An 11,621-nucleotide genomic window follows, 5' to 3' on the forward strand; every position below is an offset into this window, starting at 1 on the left:
CACAATTTTTTTGTTGTTACTCAAATAGAGTTTGTCAGCTCCAGTTATGTATCCAGCCTCTCATGGAGACTTCAGATGCCCCAACACCTGTGAAGAGACGACCCAACGCCGGCGATGTTATGCCCTAAATTTTATGATTAACTAACTGTATTTTTGTATGTATATTTTTGAAATGCATTTTCTGTAAAGCTGCTTTGAAACAATATGTATTGTGAAAAGCGCTATACAAATAAACTTGAATTGAATTGAATTGAATTTGGTACGCTTTGAAAGGTTGCCTTGTGAAAGCGACCCGAACCAAGCAGAAAAAGCAACATGGTAACAAATTAAGTCCCTGTTTCGGAACCAAACAAACAATCTATAGATGTGAACACGCTTTAAAGGTTGGGTAGGTAAGAATTGTCTAAAGAACTTTTTTTCAAATTGGCTTAAACTGTCTTTATATACCAATACATAATTAAAATGCAAGTACTCTGAAAAAGAGAGTATACAAATTGAGTGACTCTAGTGTATTTAATCTTCAAAAAACACAGCTCATTAATTCCTACAGGGACGAAACAAGTGATTGGCTTGCGCGACTGTCACTCTCCGTCGCCATGACTACCGCCGCTATTACTGGCTCTGCCGACGTGCGCGCGGTCGCTCACCCGTTTTTAGGCGGGAGTGAATGGAATTAATGAGCTGTGTTTATTGAAGATTAAATACACTAGAGTCACTCAGTTTTTTATACTCTCTATTTCAGAGTACTTGCATTTTAATTATGTATTGGTATATAAAGACAGTTTAAACAAATTTGAATAAAAGTTTTTTTAGACAATTCTGACCTACCCATCCTTTAAGACTCTTTCCACTGTTTTTACCTGGTTCTTCACAAACACACTGTGAACGGAAGCCTCTTTGTCCTTCACGGAGGGCAGTTGAGTGTTTTCATGGCATGATATGTGACTCCAGCGTCCCGTGATGGTGGCGTCCCGCGGGCCGCTCAGATCCTGAGGTGTCGGACACTCCCAGAGGAACACCTGTCCTGTAAGAGCGGCCAGGAAAACTCTCTGCGCATTCTCCGAAACCAGCAGAGAAAGTCCGAGTGTAGTCGCTGGACCTGCGTAAGACGAGCCGTGTTAGTTTGAGGAGGATTGCTGGATGTGCTGCAGGAAAATGCTTTAATGCCCTTGCACACGGAGTCCGAAATATTTGCGCACGTTAAAAAATAAATACAACCTCATGTTAAGGCAATCACGCTTAAAGTCCTTGCACACTGTGAGTCAGAAATTTTTGTGAAATGCGTGATTCGGTGGCTCTGAATTGTCAAAGCCTCATTCAAACACCATTCGAACCCATTCGAAAATCGAACCCGTTTCGATTTTTTTTATGACAGACGAAAGTTTCGGAGGCAGTGTGCAAGCGTGATTGACATAACGTCGTATTTATTTTTTAACGTGCGAAAATTTCGCACTTAGTGTGCAAAGGCCTTTACACACAGCCTCCGAAACTTTCGTCCGTAATGAAAAAAATCTAATAGGGTTCGATTTTGTGCGTTTTTCACATCCGAAGCAAGTATTTTGAACGGTGCTTTGACAATTCAGAGCCACCGAATCATAAATACAAAAAAACGCATACGAAAATTTCGGACTCAGTGTGCAAGGACCTTAAACATGATTGACACAACGTGAGGTTGTATTTATTTTGTAACGTGCGAAAATTTCGTATTATTTTTGGCCATTATTATTATTTTCTATTTGTCATATTTCTGTTTTGCATAAAACTGAAGAATGTTCGGTACATCCTCCTATCCTGTATTCTAAAATGATACCGTGAAGCGTAGTAGTTTCGTGCCTGCATGAACATCATGACAACGTACAACACAAAGTACCTCACGCGGGAAACATAACTAGCGTAAACCAAGAAAGCTAGTGTACATAGGCCATGAAGTGTTGGCGGAATAACACATTAGTGGACCGGAGGGAATAATATGGAATTTTTTTCCATTAAACTTCTTGCATGAAATAAATTCAAGCACTTTCAAGGACCTCCTGTATCTGTGTGTGTTTATTTTCAAAAAGGGCCTTGATTTATTTTTATTTTTTTTCAGATTCACAAACTTTCCAGGATTTCAAGGCCCCGTGGGAACCCTGGATCTGCTCGAGCAGTGTAAGCAGGTAACCTTGCTGAGATTGCACGGTGTGTGTGCCCGACTTTACACAGACCTTTGATGGAGGAAACCAGCTGATGAACCGCAGGAACCGCTGAGACCGTCTTCAGCAAATCCTTGTCTTTGTTCCACAGGAAGAGTTCTCCAGAGACCAGCAGACCCACCAGCCACACGCCTGCAAATCACATGCATGAACACACGTGTGATCCCGTCACAACACACACACTGATGTTGAGTGACAAGCGTTTACCGTTCTGAGACGCTGACATGGACACCACCCTCTGTAACAGCGGCTGAACTTTGGGGATCTTCTTTTTGGTCCGTCCCGAAAGCAGATGTACTTCACTAATCCGACTGTCATCTAACAGAAAAACACCCTCTTTTTCCTGAAAGAAAACAGTGTTGACATTCACTACTGTCCAAAACCTTTAAATCTGGTCTCTTCCACTCACCAAGACTGCATTTATTTGATCCAAAACACAGTGAAATATTATTACAATGTACAATAACTGTTTTCTAAGTGAATATACAGTAAAGTGTAATTTATTCCTGTGATCAAAGCTGTATTTTCAGCATCATTACTCCAGTCTTCAGTGTCACATGATCCTTCAGAAATCAGGATAATATGAAGATTTGATGTGTTAAAAACAGTTCAAAAGAACAGCATTTATTTTAAATATAATCTTTTGTAACATTATAAATGTCTTTACTGTCACTTTTGATCAATTTAATGTGTCCATGCTGAATAAAATCATTCATTTCTTCCCCAAAAAAATCTTACGGACACTTTCTATTTCAAATAAATGCAATTGAATTGTCTATTCATCAAAGAATCCTTTTTTCAACATTGATAATAATAATAATAATCATAAATGTGTCTTGATCATCAGATCATCATATTATACTGATTTCTGGAGGATCATGTGACACTGAAGACTGGAGTAATGATGCTGAAAATACAGCTTTGATCACAGGAATAAATTACACTTTACTAGATATTCACATAGAAAACTGATGATTTACATTGGAATAATATTTCACTGTTTTTACTGTATTTTTAATCAAATAAATGCAGCTTTGATGAGCAGAAGAGACTTTCGAAAAAATTCAATCTTACTGATTAAAAAATGGTTCTGTCAAAATAAAAGTCACTTTATTGTCTTATGTCACTCATTGTTTTATTTTAGTTATTTAGCCACTGATCTTGTTGCTTAGCACTTATTTAGTAATTTCTGTATATATGCATATTTTGTGTTTATATAGTCAAGTCATCTTCATTTATATCGCTTTTAACAATGTAGACTGTTTTAAAGCTGCTTTACAGAGATAAACATATAATTTAAGGTAATATAGCAGTGAGGTTTATTGTGTTTTGTCTGTCTATAGTCTGTGGAGTAGCGTTCAAGTACGGTATTTTATTGTACTTGGTAGAGTTCTCAATGGGTCGGGTCGGCCCGACAAACCCGACGGGACCCGCGGGGTCGGGCCGGGTTCGGGTCGAAAATATAAGCAAATGACTCGGGTCGGACCTCAGGCTTAATCTTTTCCGCTCAGTGAAAAAAAAAAAAAAAAACATTGTTTGGACTTACATTAAAGATAATTGTGAATACAATATGCAAATGAGTCATTGTCTAATTGTACATGCACTAATTTGCATAGATTTTCAGAACAGAAATTAGAACATTGGAGGTTTAAAATTATAATTTTATTTTCATTTTGTTGTGACATATTAGAGTTAAAGAGTTTCCTTTTTATAAAAGGGATTTTGAATATCTCCATGAATCAGAAAATGCAATAAATTGTTATATTAACATGGTGTAAATAAAACAGTAAAGTTTGTAAGTCCTCCTGAAGAGAAGAAAAATCTCACGGCCTTTAAAGGGATGTATTGAAATTGAAAAGATGAAGTGCAATAAAACAAATAGGCCTACTTAAATTTGTATTTTGGATGTTTTTTCCCCCCTTTATTTGGACAAGTTATGGAATCAAATAGACAAAAATCAAAAAATTGAGAGCTTTGCCTTAAAAAAAAGGCATAATAATAATAATAAATGTAATAAATCTGAGGTATTGTTAGGCCTGTAAAAACTCTTTAAACATACAGATATGAAAGATTTGTTAGAATTAATTGCACAGACTGAATCTTGCGAGTAGCTTTGCACACCAAAGGAAAGGAATTGAACATGATTGTACTCTTGTGTTTTGATAATTGCGATTCCGACCTGAGTTCTCAACCAGTCGGCTCGGCCCGACAAACCCGACGGGACCCGCGGGGTCGGGCCGGGTTCGGGTCGAAAATATAAGCAAATGACTCGGGTCGGGTCGGACCTCGGGCTTAATCTTTTCCGCTCAGTGAAAAAAAAACTAAAAAACATGCATTAATCATCGCTGCTGTTCACCGTAAAGAAAGTCTGGCTGCTGCGTGTGGCGTGGCGTGCAACATGGAGAGGACCTGACGCCGCTGCGTGCGCGCCTTTAGCCTGGAGAAGAAGATGGAGTTGGTGAAAAGTAAACTTGCCGCAGGTGAATTCACCATCGCTACTACAGGAGTGGGAAATCAGAGGTCTGGAAAGTGTTTGGACTGGTGCTGGATTCTGATGGAAATTCTACAGGTTATGTACAGCCCGCCCGCTGGCTGGGTACATGTTTGAGTTCTTTTTATTTATTATTGTGTGAAGATTTTTATTTAGACTAAGGCATATTTATATAGCCTATTTATATATTTAAAGTTTATTGTTTCAGTTGTTTGTATTGTAACATTAAAGGTTGATTTGAATTCCCGTCTGCTGGTCATAACGTGCATGAGAAAAAAAAATACACGGCTGTCGGGCCGCGGACCGGGTTCGGGCAGATAATTCATGTTGATGTGTCGGGTTAGTTCGGGTCCGGGCTTTAAAAGCCACGGACCGGGTTGTAATTTTCAGGCCCGTTGAGAACTCTAGTACTTGGTAACTTGTACGTACATATGACAATAAGTGACTTTTGGTGTTTGTTTGAATTGAAATCATTACATTAGCATTATGAAAGTAAAAATGTGTGAAAGTATGATCTCACCCGGCCAAGCCAGCAGAATCTGGGCCACGGCTTCCGGCGCTTGATGCTGGACGACAGCAAAACCTCGAACTTCACATCCATCCTCAGCACTGCCGGGTTTCAGAGGACCAGAAGCTCGGTTCCCCACAGCATCCAGCTTCATGTGGAGCGAGGGGTTAAAAACAGCACACAGGGGTAAATCAGTGACATATACTCATATTTACAGCCCAACATGTTAAACTAGATATTGAAGCAGAGTATAATACAACCTTCGAATCATATGCCTTTTTTTAACCTGGTTTACATCTAAATTATCAGTACAAACTCAAATAAACATACCTACTTTAATATAAGTAAAAGTGAATGCTTAGCTATAGCAAGACTAGTTTACTACAAAATTCAACCACAGCACTTAGTTAGCCAGATAAATCAAATATAAGGTATTTAAGTAAATAAACTTGGATCTAAAATTAACCATATTATTATTATTTTGCATAGTTTAACCGCTGCAAATCAAATCAGCAGCCAAAATACTGTATTACAACAGCGAAGTTACACTATTAGTATACACACATCCTTTAATCCGTTTGAAATGGTTGAAAGAAACATTTGTGAATGATAGCATCAAGAAACTAATACGATTGAACTCTATTAATATTCAAGAAATAAATAACGTTACCTGTCATTAGCATGCGCAGTAATACCGTTAGCTGCGGTTTGTAAACACAACATCAAACATGATCCCCACACACACACACACACACACACACACACACTGTAACGTTAGTTCTGTACATTCCTAAACGGATATTAAAGTGTATTTATACTCTACCATCATCCCATGACTTTAATAAACACATTCCGCGTCTGTTTTATCCGCTGTTTCGAATCTCCCTCCACTTCCGGTTTTCCAAACATCAAACATTCCATGCTTCCCGCTGCGTTTCCATAGAAGCAGACGCATTCTAGCGCAGCCAGTGCGCATGCGCGATCAGAGGATGACGGAAGGCTTCTCGAGCATGCGCAGAGCTCATCACTAAGTACATACGAATATGGTTCTGATACGAACGGTACTAATTTAAAATATGTATAGGTTACTATAGAGTGCATAATACAACACATTTTTATTAATTGTGAATAATTGAGCATCATTACATTCTTTTTTAAACGAAATATTTAGACATTTAACACTTAATAATTACATTAAAGATGATTGTGAATACAATATGCAAATGAGTCATTGTCTAATTACCGGTATACATGCACTAATTTGCATAAATTTTCAGAACAGAAATTTGAACATTGGAGGTTTAAAATTATAATTTTATTTTCATTTTGTTGTGACATATTAGAGTTAAAGAGTTTTTGAATATCTCCATGAATCAGAAAATGCAATAAATTGTTATATTAACATGGTGTAAATAAAACAGTAAAGTTTGTAAGTGCTCCTGAAGAGAAGAAAAATCTCACGGCCTTTAAAGGGATGTATTGAAATTGAAAAGATGAAGTGCAATAAAACAAATAGGCCTAGCTACTTAAATTTGTATTTTGGATGTTTTTTCCCCCCTTTATTTGGACAAGTTATGGAATCAAATAGACAAAAATCTAAAAATTGAGAGCTTTGCCTTAAAAAAAGGCATAATAATAATAATAAATGTAATAAATCTGAGGTATTGTTAGGCCTGTAAAAACTCTTTAAACATACAGATATGAAAGATTTGTTAGAATTAATTGCACAGACTGAATCTTGCGAGTAGCTTTGCACCAAAGGAAAGGAATTGAACATGATTGTACTCTTGTGTTTTGATAATTGGACCCGACGTCACTGTAATTATGTTTATGCCACTTGACGAATTAAAAACCTGCCTATACGCGCAATTATTGTTGTGGGTAATTTTTTACAGTCATAAGCACAGAAATCCTTGTGTGTGTCAGCCAAGATGACGTACTGGACCGTGAAAACCAATCAGCATTAAGTGTTTTCGGCGGGAGAAATCCAGTTATTTCGCATGACGTCAAAACTCGGAAGACTTATTCAACGGTTCCTGTGGGTTTACATAACGGGCCTTTTCAATGTATACGTCAAATAAGGTCTGTCGTAAACACAGCTTGACGATACATCGACATATTGTTCTATAACGTAAACCACACGAACTCGCCAATTAGGCTAACTTAATAGAAACATACGTTTTCAAAAATAAACATAACTGCTTGTGTTATGTTGCGGGTCAATTTGACCCGTTTCGATTTTCTAGTTGTTGGAAATACTGGTTAACCTATGTTTTTTTTTTTTTTTTATATATTTTGTGACTTTTTCTCATTTATCATCATGAACATGCATGCAAAGTTTCAACATGATGTGTTTTGACATATACAAACAAAATTACTATTACGTTCGTGATGTTCGCGGGTCAATTTGACCCACATATTTTAAGGCTCTAAGGCAACTGTACCGACCCAAAATAATAACATTTATGGGTTATATTTTGTTATTGTAGCTTTTTACTACCTTATGAAGCTAAAAAAATAGCTTGTCCATACTTATTTCAATACAGAAAAATATTTTGTCAGCCAGATTGTAAAAATTAGCTATCATTTATTTTTTCAAGCGACCTGAAATAATATTAAACCTTTGTTTTTTTTTCTTGATATTTTGTGACTTTTTCTCATTTATCATCATGAACATGCATGCAAAGTTTCAACATGCTGATGTGTTTTGACATATACAAACAAAATGACTAAACGTTCATATTATTACTAATAGTGTCAATTTGACCCTCATAGGCAGCTATTCAAAAGAAACTGTACAGACACAAAATAAAAACATGTATGTTATGTATGGCAGGGCACTTGTGATGTGAGGTGTGTGTGTGCGCCCAGCCGAGTGCGAGAGCAAAAAGAACTTAATATGCAGAAAACACACACTTGCTGTGTGCTCATCATGTCAGAAGTTACTTCTTGACTTAATGAAATTAGTCTACAAAACAAAAGTTGAGCCAACTTAGGAAAAGTAAACATTATTTTCATTATACAGCTAAATTTAATTGTTCAATTATGATGTTCTAAGCATAAAATGTAAAAAAAAAACGTTTAAAAAAAAACGTAATGTTAATCAATTATTATACAATTTTGTCAAAACAAAACTGTTTTAAAAAATGGTTAAAAAACATTTTCATTAAAGGATAATTCCGGTATTTAACAGCTTGAGTCTATATTGTAGTTTGTTTTGGATGAACAAGAGTGGTGGACAACATTTTTTTGACAATGGTTCCTCTCTCGAGTTTTTGACTATAAAAGAATTGGCCATGGACCCATTTAACATTGGAGTCAATGGGCATGTCCGAAAATGTCATTAAAACAGCCAATAATGTTCGTTTACAAAACTGTGCAACTCACCGAGTGGTTAGTGGTGTTCGTTGATGTTCCAGAAACAAAAAGTGTAGCGAAATACAGTTTCTGTCGTGTTTTATTCGTCATTGAGCGGAAGTTACACGGTTGTGAAGTGTCTGAAAAAATAGTTCCACTATAGCAAAATAAACGGATTGGAATCATATATTGCGACGATATATTGTTTATAATCATCAACGAACACCACTAATCACTCGGTGAGTTTAACAGTTTTGTAAACGAACATTATTGGCTGTTTTAATGACATTTTCGGACATGCACATTGACTCCAATGTTAAATGGGTCCATGGCCAATTCTTTTATAGTCAAAAACTCGAGAGAGGAACCATTGTCAAAAAAAATTTGTCCACCACTCTTGTTCATCCAAAACAAACTACAATATAGACTCAAGGTGTTAAATACTGGAATTATCCTTTAATCATATGTTTGTTTGACAAATGTTTATAATAAAAGTTTACAATTTGTAGCTGAATCTTTGTTGTTTTTCATAGTGTCATTTTTGAGGAATTGTATTGAATCCAATTAGGGTCAATTTGACCCGCACCATAAAGGCTGTACACAGAAATCGAACAGTGCACAAGGGTTAAAAATCAGTTTCGGTTTCAAATCGGTTTCAATCACTGATCTATATAATCAGTGGTTTCAATATGTGTGCCTCAGTGCGTGGAATTCACTTTTGTAGAACAAAACGTCGAAGTAAGCTATCGTCAATTTGTTTACCGGGGAGACCAGGGACAGTTGTAACACTTTTAGCAATACATCAAAAACCATTTATACTGGAATAACCAATTTATTATATTATAAACTTCAATCTGTCAACTGCTGAAACAATGTATTTAAGTGGTTTTATGAAATATGTACAGGTTGCAAAATTTATTTTAATACAGTCTCTCCACTGTTACAACCGTGTACAGGGACGGTTGTAACATGTCTATAATATACATAATGAATCAATCATATACGCAAAATGGAAAATATTATTTATCAATCATGTTATTGTGACTATTAATTTCATGTTTTTAAGTAATGATTACCTTTTTTTCATATACATGACAAAAAAAGAGGTGCAACCGTCAAATTATAATGCAAGAAAATGATTTAATGGGTAGAACACCTCAAAAAAGTTTACATTTAAACTTTTACATTTCATTTGCAATGCACAGTGCTCATTTTACTTTTAATTAGCAAATTAAAGGGATTTTTTTTTTTTTTGCTTGATTAGTTTTTAAAATATAGGCCTAAATGACACTTGGTTGGTGATACAGTTGTAACGGGCGTTACAACCGTCCCAGTAACACCAGCCATGTTTTCATCTCATGTGAGCTAGCTTGACTGCAAGTTTGACACTTGTTAGCCATTTTTATTTTTAGCTTACACAACAGTGATTCTAAATAATACTTGTTTGAATTCATAGACATTTGATCTTATAACAGTATCCAAAAAAGTTCATCAGAAAGAAAAGTATTTTTTTTTTAACTCAAAAACAAACTTTTGTAGATAACTCCGTCAGGAAGTTTCAAATGTGGCTCCTTTTTGGCCAGAATGGAGGGAAACTATAAGCATGAGCACAGTGAGTGTCATCACTCTAGGTTGTTTCTGATGGGAGGAATTCAAGGTGTTGAACAGAGTGAGCCAGCAGGGGTCACCAAACTTTTTTCTCTGGGGGCCACTTTATGTTCCTGACTGTGCTGGGGGGCGGGGGACGGGGCCGGGTCAGCTATATAACATAGAATTGTATGACCCAGACCAAAATGACAACCAGCAGGCCTCATCTAACCTTTCCATGGGTAGCTAGGTGAGCAACCTTATAGCTAGCTAAGGACAGCAGCCTGGTTGCAGCCAGTCCGCCTTTCATTCTCCGAATCCTGTCTTCTCTTGCTTGCCCTCGCAAGCTAGCATACTGTTAGGGGGGGCTAACAGTTATAAGACCCGAGACCAGATATGTAGAAAAGATGACCAGGAGTCATGAGGTTCAATCAAAAAGATAAAAATTTACTGAAGAATAGTTTGCAGTTTCATTGGTAGAGCGAGCGTCAAAGTCTCACGAGGAGGTCGCAAGCCAACTCTACCTTACACAAAATCATACACCAATTATACCATTTTGCAAGGGCAAGCATAGCATCATCATACATCTGATTGGCTGAGAGAACATAAAACCATAAACAATTTAACACATGTGAGCAGATAAAAGGTGCCTATCGCCATTAGTTAGGATAGCTGTCGCCAATCCTCAGATTTAGGTCAGCGTTGACCTCGCAGGTTAGAGGAGAGCGCCAGTATGGCTGAGCGTTGTGTCCCCAGTGCCTATGTAGAAAGTCAAACGCACACACACACAGAACAACACCAAATAACATCACCAAGGCCAAAGAGTGCTTGAGCTCTGCATTATCAGTTAACCAAAACATAGCTCCTCAGGAAGAAAGGGAGAGAAATTGCATTGCTCTCAAGAGAAAAATATAATTTCACAAGCACCAAAGAATATAGAAATGATTATGTGATAATGCATATACTTGATTATTGATTATTATAAAAGTAATGTAAGCATTCAAAAGGATATGGAATGAAATATATATATATAACTGACTGAAGAGACAAGGGATTTTGACCAACCCTTCAGTCCCCCGTTTTAGACCTATGTGGGGCCCAATACCGCCACGTCTGGTCTAACAAGTGAGGTCACTACGGAAGGTGGAGTGGTGACAAATGCTTCCCTGGCGGGTCACAAAACTAAAAATTCCAGTCCCCATTCCGAGGCTCTCCCACCTTCCACTCACAACAGGGCATCAATGTTGTTCTTTCTCAGTTTATCGCTCAGGCGGTTTGTCAGCTTTATCAGTCTGCTTTCCTCCTCGGCAGGATTCAACTTACTGCAAGAAGACCTGCAAATATATGAGAAGAAGAAACGAACACACATACACACACAAAAACAAAGAAGAGCCAACCCACGCCTCCACTTCTATCCCACCAACCTTTCTGCATATTGAGGGTATTACAGGGATAATTTGGGGAGTGACCAAGCCAAAAGGTCACC

General features: G+C 37.2%; 1 protein-coding gene across 4 annotated transcripts in view; it reads right to left on the reverse strand.

Moving 5' to 3' along the window:
* Window positions 1-6,131, reverse strand: part of cplane1 (ciliogenesis and planar polarity effector 1) — a 70,328-nt gene extending 64,197 nt beyond the window's left edge. For 3 of the 4 annotated variants that reach the window (XM_079600073.1, XM_079600074.1, XM_079600071.1), the window contains exons 1-5: window positions 6,015-6,131; window positions 5,204-5,339; window positions 2,400-2,535; window positions 2,205-2,324; window positions 861-1,099 (exon numbers count right to left, since the gene is read on the reverse strand). In XM_079600073.1, coding sequence (XP_079456199.1) covers window positions 861-1,099; window positions 2,205-2,324; window positions 2,400-2,535; window positions 5,204-5,284 — 576 coding nt within the window. In that variant the 5' untranslated portion in view covers window positions 5,285-5,339; window positions 6,015-6,131. Of the gene's footprint in view, window positions 1-860; window positions 1,100-2,204; window positions 2,325-2,399; window positions 2,536-5,203; window positions 5,340-5,861; window positions 5,907-6,014 lie in introns of those variants that run through there. The other variant, XM_079600072.1, reaches the window with a different exon arrangement.
* Between the last annotated feature and the right edge of the window lie 5,490 nt (window positions 6,132-11,621).

This window comes from Phoxinus phoxinus (genome assembly GCF_949152265.1).
Source record: "Phoxinus phoxinus genome assembly, chromosome: 23".
NCBI classification, from domain to species: domain Eukaryota; kingdom Metazoa; phylum Chordata; class Actinopteri; order Cypriniformes; family Leuciscidae; genus Phoxinus; species Phoxinus phoxinus.